The sequence below is a fragment of the Pollicipes pollicipes genome, unplaced genomic scaffold (genome assembly GCF_011947565.3).
Source record: "Pollicipes pollicipes isolate AB1234 unplaced genomic scaffold, Ppol_2.1 Scaffold_4002;HRSCAF=4701_pilon_pilon_pilon, whole genome shotgun sequence".
In the NCBI taxonomy this organism is placed as follows: Eukaryota; Metazoa; Arthropoda; class Thecostraca; order Pollicipedomorpha; family Pollicipedidae; genus Pollicipes; species Pollicipes pollicipes.
In genome coordinates this window covers 33,494,045-33,511,377 of record NW_023596420.1, presented here as the reverse complement: position 1 = coordinate 33,511,377, position 17,333 = coordinate 33,494,045, and the positions used below count along the sequence as shown (strand labels likewise).

The 17,333-nt window shown below is 55.3% G+C and overlaps 1 protein-coding gene across 2 annotated transcripts; it reads left to right on the top strand.

Moving 5' to 3' along the window:
* The first annotated feature begins 13,644 nt into the window (after window positions 1–13,644).
* Window positions 13,645–16,292, top strand: LOC119094010 (G patch domain-containing protein 4). 2 transcript variants are annotated; one of them, XM_037217061.1, is made up of 2 exons: window positions 13,645–13,711; window positions 15,441–16,292. In XM_037217061.1, the coding sequence occupies exon 2, from the start codon at window positions 15,448–15,450 to the stop codon at window positions 16,210–16,212; it is 765 nt and encodes a 254-aa protein (XP_037072956.1). In that variant the 5' UTR covers window positions 13,645–13,711; window positions 15,441–15,447; the 3' UTR covers window positions 16,213–16,292. The 2 variants fall into 2 exon arrangements, with proteins under 2 accessions (XP_037072956.1, XP_037072955.1); XM_037217060.1 differs by having other exon boundaries at window positions 13,669–13,816; window positions 15,441–16,291.
* The last annotated feature ends 1,041 nt before the right edge of the window (window positions 16,293–17,333 follow it).

The window sequence follows — 17,333 nt, the reverse complement described above, 5'->3', positions numbered from 1 at the left end:
CTCTGCGGCTGATCGCGCACCGGGCCGGTTCCAGCGCCCACACCTCTGCCTTCTTCGCAGGTGTGCGGTGACGTCACGCCGGCCGGTATTCGGCGCGTCCGTGCGCCAAGAAACGAAGCGCCTACTGCAGGACGGCGAAGGCAAGCGAACTGCCTGCCAGCGAACGGGAGCCCCTGTCGCACTCTCGTGTCCGACTCTCCTGGACGCACGCGTTCGTGGCTGCAAGCGCGGACAGGCGGGTCTCCGCGCGACAGCGCGTCTGTCGCAGGTGCGTGCGTCGGCGCGAGCGACCGATCGCACCGGCCGTGGCGGCCGACTTACTCTCTCGGCGTTTGGCGATGGCGGCGCGCAGACTGGCCGGGTCGGGTGACGACTTGGTGCGCTGGTGGGTGGGCGAGGTGACGGCGCCGCGCGCCGGCGACGTGCTCTGCCGGCCACGGGCGCGCCGGTCAGGTGGGAGGACACACTTGCCCGGCCCAGCCCGGCCCGGCCCAGCCAGGCCGGCCGGCCACTATAAACACCACGACCGGCTGTTTATGGACCGCGAACAAGGGGCGACCGCGGCCACGGCCGCACGGCACGGCACAAGGCACGAACGGCAGCCACACTGGCCCCACACACAGACACCCACATGCTGACAATGAAACCGGTCCGCTCGCAGCACAGAGAACGGCACAGACACGCACCGCACGTCTTCCAGGAGCGGCGCACGTGGGCGCGGCGCACGCCTTACCCGGTACAGACGCGCCATGAAGTCCATGCTGGCAGCCGTGCGCTAGCGCCAGCGCCGGCGACACCGCGGATCGCACACCGACCGAACGTGAGGCCGCCTGACTACACACTGTGGCGCGGGGGCCGCTCTGGGCGCCGCTGACGGCGGCGGCGGCGGACGGGCGCGGGCGCGGGCGCGGGCGCGGGCGCGGGCGGACCGCCGTCGGGTCGCGGCTGCACTGACTGTGGCGGCGCCGCTGACGGCGGCTGAAGCGGGGTGCCATGAGTCACCGCCGCTGCCGCCGCCGCGGACCGGATCTGAGGCCGCCGCGCTGCAGCGCACCGTGCGGAGTGCGTCTCGGGCCGGTCCTGCCCCGTTCGATCGGAGCGGTCTCGCGTCAGAGCGACCGCCCCCTTGCGCGGTCAGAGGGGAGGCCCACCAGCCGGGCGGCCGGACCGTCGGCGGGGGACCGGCCGACCGCCGGTTCCAGACGTCTCGCCGCGGTCGGCACGCCCGGCTGACGTCACCGGCGGCCGCCACCGGGCCGGCCGGTTCGCCATTCACGCAGGCACCGGCTGACCGGACCCCGCCAGACCAGCGCCGGGCAGAGGGTGAGGCGCGGGCGAGGACAACGGGCCTCCGCGGCGCCGATGACGAGGCCGGTTCGGCCGTGGCGGACTCGGATGCACCGTCATTATGCATTCTGTCGCCCGCGCGCCGGGCGGCTGGACAGCTGGCTGCAGATGCACATCTTTACGACGTAGCTTTGCGCCGCTTAATTCCACAAAAGGCGAGCGGGCTGTCGATGCGGCGAGAGCGCGGACGGCCCCAAGAACACGCGGCATGACAGCCCGCTAATCTCCCGGTGAGCACTCAACCAACGCCGGAGAAACACGCGCGCGACGCGGAGCCGTGCCCAAATACGCGGCACAGGTGGGCGGCACAGAACGACAGCGTCAGCCCCGCCGTGTGACGTCGGCCGGCAGCACGGAGCACGCGCGGCAGATCCGGGCCGGCGTCACAGGCCAGTCGGGACGCGTACGCGGCGATCGCCGAGCAGCTCGGGGCGCGTGCGTCGGACGCGCGCGGAGAGCGGGAAGGGGGCGTAGACATGGCGACCACGCGGTCAGTCAGCCACGGGATGCAACGTGACATCCGTGGGAGCGAAGGGCGATACGAAGAAACCAAACACGGCCATACTGGGCATGCGATGCACGGCACACGCACACACAACACGGAACAACATTCCGACGACGAGGCATGGCGCACTCAAGATCGCATGCATGAGTGGAGATGCGTATTAGCTCACACCACTCCATGTGTACCACGCACACAAGGCAAATGTCTCGAAGCCAAACAAACAATATTTAGCGTGTCTCAGAAGGGTAGTTTATCGGTTAAGACCGCTCCCTGGTAACCTGTCTGCGTATGTAGCCCTACACCTTCCTTCACACCCTGTGCGTGCGTGTGACCTCGAACCACCACTTCACTGAATGCGATCTCCACGTACAAATCAGGACATGGATCAGGGTACCAGAGGCCGTCATCAGTGAGACCCGGCACGCCAGGAGCTATGCTGTGGCGGGTCCCACCCGCAGGTCACATACCGTGTCCGTCCCAGACGACACCGCCAGCCCCAGATACGGGATTTTTGGGCCGCCGGGCAGCAGCGGGACGCCCTTCAGATCAGTCCTACCATAGCCCAGGCATGTGACGCCAGGTGCGGCCAGGAAGTTGCCTCAGCGCCCTGCGCCGTTCTTGTGTCACATGGGGGCGTATGTCGCTAAGACGGCACAGCCAATGCCTTGTGACGGCTAGGAGTGTGAGAACCACAGTATGCTGAAGCCAGCTGCTGTGTGCGTTGCTAAGCTACAAATGGCGCGTGGCGTCATGGTGAAATGCATGTGCTGTTTTGACACAAAACGACATGGCTGGTGTACCGCTGCTGGCGCGGGGCGGGGAGAGGCGACGCAGCGCGCAGCGTAATCCATTGGAAGGCGGCTGGTGCGGCGCCCCCTCACCAAACGGGAGACATTGACTCGGCCGGTGCTCGCGTCAAGTTCTGCGCAGGGGGCGCCACTCCGGTGCTGGCACCTTCCCAGGCATCGCATTCCTATCGCTCTCTTTAAGCTTGGTAGGGCCCATCACAGGCTGATGAGCAATGTCGTGTCGCTGCTGTCCACTGGGTCATCCAGCTGCACCGTCCAGGTCATACAACGGCCCGTCGGTGTCTCCCAACCCCCTGAGCTGTCGCCGCTGCCTGTCCGGTGACCCCCGCCACACCGCCCTCTATAAGCGCAGTCGGGCGTCTCGTGAGCGGCTGTTATACACTGCCCTGGCGCCACCGCCAGTCCGGCGATACCAGCCCGTCGCCCCGGCACCAGCTGCGCCAGACGACTCGGGAGACGCCCGTCACAATGAACCGGCAGCAGCGCACACCCAGTGACGCCGGCTGGACTGCCGTCCCCACATGGTGGCTAGCCTACCGTCCACCTGTGACGATCTGCCGTCGTACTGGCCTCGGCAGAAGCACCGCCTTCCGTCCCCTACAAACGGACCGGACGCCTGCTATCGTACCGATCTGACGCAGTCACGACGCCACCGACTGCCCTGTCTTGGCGTCGGCCGCCGTCCTCACCAGCTGAGTCAGACAGCTCAGCACCACCCGTCGGGTCCCACAGCAGCCGCTCACCTGCAGCTGCGCCGACGCGCACGAGGCGGACCGTTGCAGGTCCGGGTCGGCCCGGTCCGTGCGGTAGGTGCGCGGCGGCAGCGCCGGCGGCAGGTCCAGCCGCGACGCGCCGCCACCACCACTGCCGCCGCCGCCGCCACCGCCGCCCGGCAACGGCGGCGGGGACGTGAAGACTCGATTGCGCACGGGCAGCGGCGGCGGCGTGTCGGCGGCAGCCAGGGAGGAGGGGCGCGACGCGGTGGAGGAGGGGCGGGGCGCGGAGGGAGAGCGCCGCGGCGATGCCGCCGCCGGCGGCGTCTGCAACAGAGTACAGGGCCGGAGCTGAGGGCGGCATGCGGGTTAGGGAAGCGGCCCGGCGCGGCGCCGACAGCGGCCGAAACGGAAACAAAACAGAACCAGGAGAAATCATATTAATAGCAACAGCACCACCGAGAAAATCATATTAAAAGTCAAAGTAAAACACCGGGCGCTGGTGAGAGTGGGCGGCAGCAGCCGGCGCGGGCCGGGAGAGCCGGGGCGGAGGGCGTGCGTGTGGCGGCAGGAGGCGGCCCAGCCAGCATGCGCGTCACTCACCGCGGCCGGCTGGGCGGGGCCGGCCAGCGTGTCGAGCTGCTGGCGCAGCAGGCGGCAACAGGACTCGGCGCTGCTCAGCTCCTGGCGCAGCCGGCCGCTGTCGGCCGGCCGGCCGCTGGCCGCCGCCAGCTGCGCGCGCACCGCGTCCACGTGCCGCTCCTCTTCCTCCAGCATCAGCTGTATGGTGTGCGACTTCTTGTAGGCCCAGTGGCGGCGCGCCATGTCCTGCAGGCAGCGGCCGTCAGCGCGGCGGCCGGCAAGCCAGCAGCGCGGCGCCCCAGCGCCCGATGGGGGGCGCCCAGCTGCAGACGCTGGGCGCGACGGGAGGCGCCATGCAGCTCACATGCACCGAGTCGACGTCCGGTGGTCACTCGCGCGAGGCTCCGGCGCAACAAGCCTCGCCAGCGATCTGCCATGCGTCGCCTCGCGGGCCACGGCAGCGCCAGCGGTGCGTCAGCACCCCCAGAAACCCGCCGCTCCCACCTCCGCCCCGACAAAGCGCCCCGGACCCTCCCCGGTGTCAGCCGGCACCTGGCCGGGCGCGCCGCGGCCGGCGGCGGACCGAGGCGCGGCCGGCCACTCACGTCCACCGGCTGCGGCCCGGTGATCTCGCGCTGCTGCGACGGGATGGGCGGCAGCGGCCGCGTGGGCGGCGTGCTGCCGGCGCCGTTGGGCATCCTGGACGGGCTCCGGCAGCTCTCCAAGGTGAGCAAGACGCTGGAGCTGGCTGCGGTGGAGGACGAGGGGCAGTCAGGGCAGGGCGCCCGGCACCGGCTGGTGGTGTGGCGTCCGCCGGTCACCAGGCGATTCGATGGCACTGGGTCTCGCCCGGCGCCCCGTCATAATAATCATAACACAGCTGACAGATTCATGCATCGGTACATCGCCAAGCAACGGATACGCAGCGGCCACAAATCAGCACCGGTCACGGCACCGGCGAGCGCTCATTCAAACGACAAATATTTATGACAAGCGCCCCGCAGCAGTGGCGCAGCTGGCCCAAGGTCATTACAGACCGCCAGCCCGTGTCTCCACCGCCGGACACCGACGACCAGCCGTCACCGAGCCCCGGCCCCATGGCCGGCACCGGCGACCTGTTGTCAGCGCGGCGGCCGCCGGCGACACCGTCCGCTGGACGTGCGTCACACCGCCCGTCACCGGTGACATCACCGGCGGCCGCCGGCTACACGCCTGTTTATGCCACCGGCCGCGCCGCTCGGACGGCGGCGCGGCGCTGCACGCCTGGCCACGGGCGGCCACCGCCGGCCGTCGGGCCGCTCAGACCACCGCCTGACCAACGCGCGCGCGCGCGCGCGGGCGAGCGAGCGTCGCCGGCACACACGCCACCGGAAGACGGACAGATACAGGCGGCCGTCGACCGCCGTCCCATGACCCAGCTCACGGGAGGCGGCGACGACGCGGCGTCCCGCTGACACAGGACCCCACCGACCGACCGACCGACCTGCCGCCCCTCAGCGGTTAGCTCTCTCGTCGTCTGCCAAGTCGCTCATTTATCTACATTGAAACGGCCCCCAAAACTCTTCTTGTCTTGTGAACCGTGAACACGTTAAGAGGCACACGAGGTTAATAGTGTAGCGCGAGTTTACGTTCGGATCAGCGCCTGCGCTGGGACGGCACCTTTTCTTCTGCTAGCGATGGAATCCATACATACATACATGAGGTCGCATAAAGCTTGATGGACTGACACGTTTTGTTCTCTCCACACTGGGGGCGTCGTCATCGATCGGTGAGCTCTCATATGGGTGGGCACAGGTTCCGATCGTGGTTGCGCGATGGTCATACACACTGAGCCCTAAAATGTCTGCTGCACTCGCTGACGATCCGCTGAAGGATGCGCAATGGCGTGCGTCGCGTCCTTTTAACAAAACTAACACGATAAATCAGAATGAAATGAAGCGACTTTGCCTTCTCCGCAACGTCTATAATGATCAGTGGGCCAAAACTGCTCAGCATGGAACCCTTAATACGTTGTACAAAATATGGCTGGTGTATGTGAGGCATGGCCTTCTACCGCAGCTAACCACTTTTAAACATCACGGCCGCCGAACCCGTGTCACGCCACACACCGTGCTAACACAGCTCTCAAGCACACTCTACGGCGCGCTGCTCTTACACACACACATACACACACCTAAAAATACACCGGACGACCCCCGCCGAGCGTCAGCGAACATCTCATGTAAACGCGCGGCGCATCGGGGACCAACCGTGCCAACAGCTCGGTGCTAAATCACAACGGTTAGAAAGTCACTCATGAACGAGAACTAGCTGATCTAACAAGCGTTTCAGCTGTGATCCTCGAAAATTGGACGATGTGACAGCCGGCAAGAAGCACCACGTCCCGTTAGTCTGACATGACGCTGATCAACAAACACCACATCTCATTACAATCAAACATGACAGTCATCAACAAGCACCAAATCACAGTGCAATCCAACATCGTAGCGATCGACAATCATCACATCACATTACAATCCAGCGAGAGCCATCGACAAGCACCATATCACATTACAATTCAACAGCACAGTCATCGACCAGCACCACATCCCATTACAATCCAGCGAGGCAGCCATCAACACGCACCATATCACATTACAATCCAACAGCACAGCAATCGACAAACGCCGCATCCCATTAAATCCTGACCTTCCCGTGCCTCCACACACACCCCTGCCGCCCTCCCCTCCCCCCCCCCCCCCGCCACCCACACCCACACCCACACCCACACCCACACCCACACCCGCACCCACACCCACACACGACGTGCGACTGCAGCGGCGCGCCAGACTACTCACAGCAAATGGAGTTGACCACCTGCTGGTGATTGAGCTGATCGACTGATCTACCATTCACTTTGGCGATGATATCCTGCATCTGCACGCCAGCGCGGGCGGCCGGTCCATCTGCGGGCGGAGCGGAGCGCGGCGTCAGTGACACGCGCGGCACGCGCCGGCGCCGGTCACTCACCCCCGACACCAGCCGTGCAAATGCCGCCGGCAGCCGGTCAGCGCGCTGCCCCGGCGCTGAGGGGCTGCCGCGCCGCGCGCGCCGCCGCCTTTGTCAGCGGCGCCGGCTGCGTGCCCGTCAACACGCCACAACTGCTACGTGACCTGACCCACGCACAGTTGCCGCTCCAGCGTGCATGCTGTGCAAACTATCCCGACGGCTGCTGACTATCCGGATGGCTGCGAACAATCAAAGCTTAGCAATAGTTTTTTCCACTCTAATCTAAGAGCGGCCATAACACGGCAGCAGCTCAGCGCGCACCGAGCGCCGGCGGTCAGACCGGCGCCCCGCCGCCCGACCGGTGACCCGTCTGGGTGCTCGGTCTGCCGGCGGCCGGTGAGCGGGCGTTGCGCAGTGACCTGGCGCACGGCGCCGGCCGCGCCCCCGCGCCATGTAAACAGAGTCGGCACGGCGGGGCGCCGCTGACTCACCGACACCGCCGGCGCGGCCGCACGCGCGCGGGCGCCGCCCCCGGTGACCGGCCGAGCACCGGTCGTCCCGGCCGGTCACGCCGTCGCTAAGAGCGCGCCCCCGGACCTCGAATGGGTGGGGATGCGGGAACGCGGCGCCACTGGCATCGAGCCCTCCAACGGCGGCGGCGGCGGCGGAGGCGGGTACATGGTACATGGTACATCCGCGCCCCGGATCATGGCTGACCCCGGTGTACGCACAAGAACCGGGAGACACGTCCGAGGCACGCAAACGGGGGCCTACGAGGGGAGGAGAGGTCGATGTCGATACAAGCACAAAAACGTAACACGCAAGCCATGGTACAAAAAAGCCGCTATCAGTCACGGCCGCTCAGCTGATCCGGTGTAACACTGACATTGGTACGTATCCTCCTGGTACTGGCGGCGTTTGCTACGGCGCTAGGCCGCGTGTAATTGCCGTCAGCACTCCACCTCAACGGCAGATACACCATGCACAGTGTTTGATCGGCATCCCACTCGGTGCAGACACGTGCAGAGCATGGCTTCCTCCACCAGCGTCGAGAGTGGGTCGGGTAAACGGGGTTCCCCTGCCGTCGAGCCCAGGAACTGCCTCCCAAGACGAGCTGGGAGTGGTGTATGCCACTAACTGGACTCGTGCTTGGCTAACTCCACAGGAATCGAACTGATGGCTCAAAATAAGTGGGAGGCAACCGTGCTTCGCGTCCAACTATATTTTCACACACTGATTCGAATCAACTGTTGTTGCTGGTATAACAGCAGTGCAATCGGCCTTATTCCTCGTTAAATAACTAAGAAATAAAAAGGGCCGTATGGATATCTCGACAACAAACCTTCGCCGATACAATCGTGCGCAGTAAATATGCTTCTATACACCCCTATTCGGTGTTAGTCATTCAATGAGGAGAAAGGCAAAACGAACTGATCCAGTGTATGCGTAATGTTCCTCGCAACTGAACTAAAAAACTTACGCATGTTTGTTCAGGTAAATTTAACGTCTGATTCTGATTCTGGATCAGACAGAATATGGTCTAAATCATGGTTGGAATCAGCGTGATCGGAGCCGAAATTACTGCTTCAAATACAAAAACAGGAACGTCACCGTAGGAATTTCAGAGACTGATCATGTTCGGTGGCCGAACTCCTTACGTGATTATCCGCACGACATTAGATTACGCAAAAAGTCATCGGACTTTGTTCATGTGGTTGCGTGAAGGAAATGTCAACATTCCCTAAAACGCCAAGAGTTCGTCCAGACATCTGGGGTTGACAGATTTTGGCATGGCACATACCCGTAAATGTTTTGTCTATTCCTTTTTCGCCCAGCACACCTCTAATGCGCGCTACGACCTGCTGTTTTCATTCAAGTTATACGTTGCGTCAAAATTAGATTAAACTAGCTTCAATTGATTATAAAAGAATGTGCCATGTATTCTGTCATTCGTTTTCCTCAGACACTAAAACCGCAATTGCTTGCAATTTTAGCGACGCTTCAATTTTGGATCTCGCCAGAGGCGAGAGATTCGAATCGAGCCCGATTCGGCTACCTCATAAATTGGATTCGGACTATCCGTCGAATCCAGAACAAGTCTGCTGAATACCCCCCCCCCCCCCCCATCCATATCACAGATCGCGAGATGCAGCACAGTCGTATGCCTGTTTGCCCCACGCTCGAAGCGAGGACGGACGCACCCAGGACGGAGCCAAGAGCAGAGTCCCCCGCACCACGGAGGACAAGCATGTGATGAGAAACCGACACATCATCCCGGCCAGTTACGCTCGGATACACCTATAGAAACGGGGCAGCTGCTAACGCGACGCCAGACACACCAGACACCTGTAGATCCCTCCACATACCGCCGAGGACGCCAAGGTCAGACGTACGAAGCATAACTGAGCAGCCCTGCGCCACGTCACGGAAGTCTTCACGAAGCCCTCTGGGACGCGACGGTGGGCGGTCACCCGGCCAACTGAGGGGGACGCGAGCATCTCCGGAGACACGGCGGCGGACGCCGGGCCACTCACCGGGCTTGACGCTGAGCACGGAGACGGGCGTGTCGCCGGAGACGGTGAAGCCGTAGCCGGAGTTGTCGCGGTGCACGATGACGTCGCGCTGGAGGGCCACCTCGCCGGGACTCCGCGGAGACGCGAGCTCCTGCGCCAACCGGCCGCCCGACGACCTGCCGGCGGCCGCGGACGCAGCGGCCGTCACACACACGGGACCCGGCCGGCCCGCGGGTCACACACACACGCACAGGCAGACAACGCCCGACAGCACCAGCCGCGTGCGTGAGCAGTCAGAGCGTGGGGTCTAGCGTGGAGGGAGCGAAACGCAGGCTACATCAGCATAAAAGGGCTTGCTATCCTGCTATAGGGAAACTGCATGAACTGCATGAACAAAAGCGATCCACTGCATCTTACCAACAAGAATAAAGCATTACAAAGTATGCTGATTAACAATCACACTGATCTTTCAAAGCAAGAAAGCATAGGCAATGTACAGTGGAGGCACACCATCCAAAATCATACTATGTGTTGATGCTACATCATCCATCCATGTCTGACATAAAAGCACACACTGGCACAGCCCTCCCATATGACCAATGATGTGCTTACTTCAGAGTAATAAATATATAAAAATAGAATAAGGGCCTGGGCCCTCCTAGGTTTGACTTTTGTCTCACACTGAGCTATGAGGCCAAATAAGATGTGGGAGCATTTAATGCAGACTTTTAGGGGTGTATTGACCAAACGAATGACATCAGATACCTCTGATCCTGTATGGTGACTGTGTCCATTCTCCAAGCTACAGAAACCATCCATTAACTTCATAATTGCAACCTGGTTCCTTCATCCAGCTTACAAGGGGTACCCCTTCGAGACTGTACATGAAATGCTACAAAATGGAAAAGCTCCACACAATTAATGGACACCTGGATTCAGAAAAGGGTATAAAACCAGCCAAGCACCCTGAAGGCCCTCCTTGGGGAGCTCTTTTCCACCTCCCACCCATTTACTGACAGGTTACCCAACAGCTCCTGCTTTGAAAAGGCAGTACATATCTCTAATGAGACCAGACACCTTATAGCCCAACGCTCAGTGAATGCCCGAGCAGCGTCACCATGTCCAGCCATACAGCTGGCCTCCTCACTGAGCCAGCCCAGGTGTAGCATCTCATCAGGCCCACACTCAGGAGCAGCACCTCATCAGGCCCACAGTGCACCCCCTCCAGCGGAGGCGGCTGGCCCGCTAACACCCACCTCCGGTGCATGATGAGCCCAGCTTAGCCCGATTTGGCACCACAACCAGGTTAGGAACGCAACCACCTGTCCCGGTGCATGCGTTCGCGCCCAATGGCCCGTGGTTAGTCCAAACACGGAAATCAACCACACTGGAAACAAATGAGATACAGTGTGAGCATGCGATACCACAAACAGCCAAAATATCACTAGCTACCAAACAAGACCTTGCAGCTTAGACATTCCTACAAAACTATAGCAATGACACATTAACATGGCATGGAGCAACAGTAATTCTGCTGAACAAAATGATCATGCATGATTAACCAAATAATTGTGAAAGAAGGTGAAGTTTGCAATATGACAACTAAATTATAAGGTATTGAGAAGAACATATCAGTATTCAAAAACATGAGAGCCTATGTAACAGAAGAAATGCACAAGGAAACCTCAAAGACAATGCACTAACAAAGTAACTGAAATTGTACACATGATGAAAGACTTGAAATAATTGCACTCAGTTCTGTATGATTTTGCCTCTTGTTTACCTTGCAATTTACTTAAATATCATCCACATAGCACAATATGGTTGTTAATGGAATATTCTAAGATGTTGAATGAAGCTAATCAACAGTCATGATGCAGATGTGGGATACACTAAGCTTTAAGTACACCTAAATTTTTTATCTAGTCTCCACCATTTGACTGGGTGAATACTGTGGATCCGACCAAATGATGAACTGCACTTGTTGAGTGAATTCAAACACTACCATGCAACTGGGAAATGACAATTCCATTTGCATGTCAAAATTTGGTCATGGACAATATGCCAGAATGCTTAGCATGGCTCATCCCACCTTCTGCCATCAGCTGATATTTAGAGTGAACAACCCCACTGGTGTATTCTATCTCAGTCATGCACAACCTCTCAGAACTTAAAGCAGCTTGAACCCACCCTGCTGTTGGTGGGTGAATGAGAAGATAGGTGTTCTAGCGAACTAAGCCGCTGGGACAAATAAGCATGGGCATTAATACATGAGCATAACAATACACAGCCAAGTGACAATTGCATGTTGGATCATGCTATTTTTATGCTAGAAAATGTGCAAGAATATGCAATAGAAGTAAGACAACAAAGGACATCAAGAGTGACTGTGATGATACCAGCACTTATTTTCTTGCAAAAATCAGTAGACAAACATCCTGGGAGAAGCATGCAAATTCATTGGTACTATTCCTAGATTTTCAAGTGGAATGACAGCAATTAAGCAGCTTGATCAGAAATAACAGTTTTTGTCCCATAAGTCATAGTTACACTTGCAGTAGTGCACCTAAACTGCTGAATTTGATGTGCTTGTGCATATTGTGTGCACTTTTTGTCCAAACCAGGCTCATATACAGTTTTTGAGAGATAGGTATATGCATAAATATGACAGATAAGATCCACTAGGGTGGAAATCTGGCCATCATTAGATAATTTGAGTCTAGGGATTTTTGTTCATTTTACATGTTATTTATCAGTTCACTGACCATAGCAGCATTAAATAAATCATGAAATCATTAATCTGGCATCAGCACGGTAAGCTGAAGATAATCTCAGCTTGCCTTAACCAGTCTATCATTTTTAGAACATTAGCACCAATTGGTGAGACTCCATAGCTGAGATGTAAAACACATTATTTATATTTATTGCCACCTATAAAGGCTGTTCATGATGCAAGCATGCACAGGCCTTTCCTTTCTTACACTATGAACCAGTTTTAAGTCATGCGGAATGTACGCAATCATCCTAGCCAAAAACATAAGCATACAATAATCAAATGAAATGAAATCAAAATGATTCCCAAAATAATATGGGTAATTGTCTCCTAACATAACACACCTTGCAACACGCAACACACATCGACTGCATAACTACAGCTGTGGAAAATGGGGAAAAAATCCAATATAAGTAGCTCCAGCATGTACTTACCTTGATTTCTTCGTGATTAACCCCTTTAAGTGACTTAGTCCAAAACTCCTCTCAGTATATTTGGCTGAGATTCCTCCGGACTTCGTCTGAAAGTGGGAATAATGCACCTCACTTATCTAATTGCGTGAGGCGTGGGCATTATCTCATGAAATCGTGGACACATATAAATGGTAATAATTATAAGTACCACAAGCTTAATATGGTGTGATACCGTCTAAACACACAATTGTGTCCTGCGAGACTAATTTATAGGAGCCATTATAAAGAAAAACGTCAACTTCTTACCTAATTATCTCATCGCGAACATACACAACAAACAATTTCGGTGCAACACTGGCTCAGGTGGTGGGCCAGAATTGCCGTCTTCTTACTCTAGCCAGAACCATCCGCACAAACGTAGTGCAGGTTTAGACCGATTTTCTGTTTAAAAAAGCCGATACAAGACACCTACGTTCCCCAGATATAAATACAAATGCTCGTTTTCGTACTTAAAAGCTGCGAAACGTTGAAACTAACCGTCAGTTTTGATTTTTACATTGCGGAAGAACATTCAAGCAGCCATGTTTGTTTACATCTTTCAAGAAGTTTTTGCCATTCATAAACAAGGCGGGTCCTTGTCGCAAATTCAGTAGCAAGTGTGCACTACGTATCTTCTCTTTGATAGCTCACGCAGTGTCTGTTGCTTTTTAATTGTAAAACCTATGAACAGAACCCCAAGCCGATAGGAGGCACAGAGAGGCCTGTAGATATTTCACATTAGCAGTGTTGCTGCAAGCTTTCATGGTAACAAACATACTACGATACTTTGACACATTAAATTCGTATCTTTATTACACAAGAAGTGCAAATAAATGATACATACAACATATTCCTCACATTATTCTTTACACCTCCACACATTTTGACGGCTGCTCATGAAATAAATAATTTAGTGGTCCTATGCGTTCTGAGAGATCACAAGGTTGCTGCTGAAAGCTGCGCAAAAGGCTGCAAAGCTGCGCAAGTGTTGAAGCTGAGGAGGATCACGTGGGACCACGTTTGGCACCTGTGGGATGCGCGGAACTTATTCATATGACTGTATTTTAGGTCCAGAGTTTTTTCTGTACGGATGCGTATCGTGGACCTACCTTTGCAACATAATAACCCCTCAAGGTACTGGGTCCTTTTGAGTTGCAATTGGCAGTACCTGCGCCAAATTCTGGGTGCTCAGACTTACGGTGTGCATACATTTGTTCATGTCATGCTGCTGCCGTGCTAGACGTGCTCACAGTACAATTCATTTTTTGCAATCTGGTATGCACGTGGCTGCCAATATGTTGAAAATAACCGCACTGAAGAGTATATGAGTAAAGAGGGGCTTCACTCTTCTCCCATTTTGTGCTGATGTATTCCATACTTTTTACATTTTTTTGTCATCAAGTATCTTGCTGACATTTGTGATGATAAGTGCACAGCTTATTCAGGATACAGCTATGAAGGTTAGGTTCATCAATTCATGTGCTGTTTTCATACCAGAATGCCAGAAATACATGCTATGACACAGATTCCTGTGTAGGGGCAACAGTTTGGTAATAAAACATTAGTACAAGAATGTGAAAAGTCTGAGTTTTTCAAGCTCGGTGGAGGATTGCTTTGTAATCCATTGCATGGAAAGCCTACATTGCAAGAAAGTAGGATGTTGTGGTGATAATGTTAACAAAAATATCTCACTTTTTCATGAGGCAAAAGTAGTTTAAAAATTCCAAGTTACCCTGAAATGAGTCAGGCTGATACAGTCATCAGACTGGGTTTTTGCAGACAGGCATCTAAGAGGGGGAAAGGATGCTCAACTTTAAGCCAGCAGCCCCAGGTTCAAGTCCTGTAATTGACATTTTGTTGATCTTGACACTGCCAGATGCACACTGCAACAAAATTGCATGGCTGTGGTCTTGGGCAGCCTTTCCACTATAACCATTTGAGGTACTGAGTTAGGAATGATTTAGTTTTTTACAGTCATGTTTTGATAATGGGATACCTTTAATTGGGATGAGCCACAGCAAATTGTGCTAGTCAAATGTGCTATTCATATGTTGCAAATAAATGTTTAAAAATGCTTGCTGGGTTTGCTATCCCTTCCCCCTATCAAAATTACCTGTTTTCAATGCTTGCATTTGTCTGGACATGGCATGGTATTTGAGGGAGAATTGAGAGTTATTACATTGCTTTAGATAATAGTTACAGCTCATCTGAAAGTTGCAATGTGTGCACTGAAATTTTGCACATTCTTTTGCAGCTGCAGCTTTTGCAGCTCTTGCAGAACTTTTTATGTGCTAGCACAAGTGTCCATTCTCCCCTCCTTGAAATTATGTCTCTTGTGACCTTGTTTTTAACAAAGCTACTTGTGTCTCTGTAACCTTGGGTTCTTCAGTCCAGGATCCTTTTTCACCCATAATCTAAAGCTTTTTCATCATAAAAAGTTTAATCAGTGTGTTAATTGAATGGGTAGGTGAAGTTGTCATGGTGCTGCAATGTTCCAGGAAAACTTTGCCTGATCATGCAGCATGCATGGCATTCTCGGAAAATATCATAGCACAACTTCTAATGATGCTTCTTGTTGCTAAAATCTACATGTTGGTACAATAAGTGTTTCCAGAAATATAAGCCTACCAAAGTGTGCCTGGCTGGGTCAGACCGGGCCATGCCATGCTTCTGAAGCCACACAAGCTTTGGCTGGTTGAGCTTAAGGTGTGCCTGGTATCCAGCCTCACTTCAACTGATCATTACCATATCTTTTCAGGTAGAACATGGACTTTGCAAAAGAACATCTCAAGAAGCTTGGTTGGCAGGAGGGAGATGGTTTGGGCAAACGGCGGCATGGGATGGCTGAGGCTTTAAAGCCCAAGTTGAAGTTTGATACCTCTGGAGTTGGCCATGACCCAGCCAAAGAGTTTACACACTGTTGGTGGAGTGAGGCATACAATAATGTCGCTAAAAACATTTCAGTCACAGAAGTGACAGATGGCTGTGAATTAGTGGCAAAACCCAGGAAGAAAAAAAAGAAAGCAAAGATGTCTTGCCCCACATATCAAAACTTTGTCGCCGGTGGCGTACTGAATGGGGACCACTCGACAGAAGATGGCGCCCCAGTCGATAATGTCGCGATAAAGAATGATGATGAGTCCGTGAGCGTGCAGACGAGTGACGAGCAGCTGTTGGCCGCGTGCGGCGGAAGGACGGCGCACAAGGGCGCTCGGCACGGGCACAAGATGGACGGCAAGCTCGCCCGCATACTCGCCCAGGAGGCCAAGCTTCTGGCAAGTGTCGCTGGCGCGCTGGATAGCGCAGAACCCACCGGCGTTCCAGAGAAGAAGAAGAAAAGGAAGAGAAGTGATGTGTCAGAAGTAAAATCAGCGGAACTGGATGGGGACCTCGACGACCCCGGAAGCGATGACGATGCTCCCAAGGTCAAGAAAAGGGGGAAACAGAAGCATCGCGATCGGGGCTCGGAGCAAGCGGGTGCCGATGGCGCACCGCAGAAGAAAAAGCGAAAGCCAAAGCACGGAAGCTGATAAATTGTTGTAGGGTAACGTTGTAATAATAATGTCATGCTGTAACTGGCTTTTATTTGTTGAGTTCCGATTCGGTGTACGCAGGGGCGTCAATCGCTATGCCCGGGGTTGCCTGACCCCCCCCCCCCCCCCCACACACACACAGTGCTACCTGGAGCTCCTCCCCCTCCATCCTCCTCCTCCGGATCCCCGTTGCGCATGTGGGCGAAGTAAAAAAAAAACTTGGCCTAGGAAATGCTTCAAAGTCCAGTCGATTTTCTCTTAACTAGGAGCCTGAATAATTCGCTATTGGTATCACTTTTCATTTCAGCCGATTGACACGTTTGGTTATCGAGGGCTGATCGAATGAGCATGGACTTCAAACCAGGATTACTAGCCCACGTTACCATAAAGTCGTGCAAACCGCTGGATGAGATGGCGCCATCCGCCCGTTCGCCTGACATTTTTACTGATGACGTTGTACTACATATGCTGCGTTCGCCTGGCAGCTCGTAAGATATAGACGGGTGTTTATTACATCTTTTTTCACCTTTCCACGATTCTTCCTCCGCCAATTTGACGCAATATTAATCCGAGAATGGGCAGCCTAAGTGACAGACCTTACTCGACGTTCCAGGTATCCGTTTTCGCGGAAAAGAAGGGACTCGCGGGCGCGACGACGTTCGCCCGACTAGGGGGGAGGGGGTCAGACGATACACGCGCCGCTCTCCGCGTTTGTGGACTACGACTGCCTTCTCAGAAGTGTACTAAATTTTAATGCAGGGCGGGGTCAGTGGGTTTTAAGTACAATACGGTGCAGGGGCGTAGTTCCGGAGAAACGAGTTGGGGAGCGGGAGCTTAATCGTGGAAAGAAAATAACTTGCACCTTTAAATTCGCCGACGGGCGGGTTTCTTCTCGGATTTGGTCCACTTTTCTCAAACTGGTGGGCTGGAGCCAACGTTGGGGGAAGGGGTTGAATTCCTGCCCCAGCTGAACAGGAAACTACATCCCCGACAGTGATGTACCTGCCGTCTCGCCGTACCGAAGAAGAGCGTCGACGAATAATAACATTGAGACAATTCGTGCGCAGTGTTCAACGTGAATGACTGGGGTGATTACCTTTTTTGTGGTAGCTGTTGTC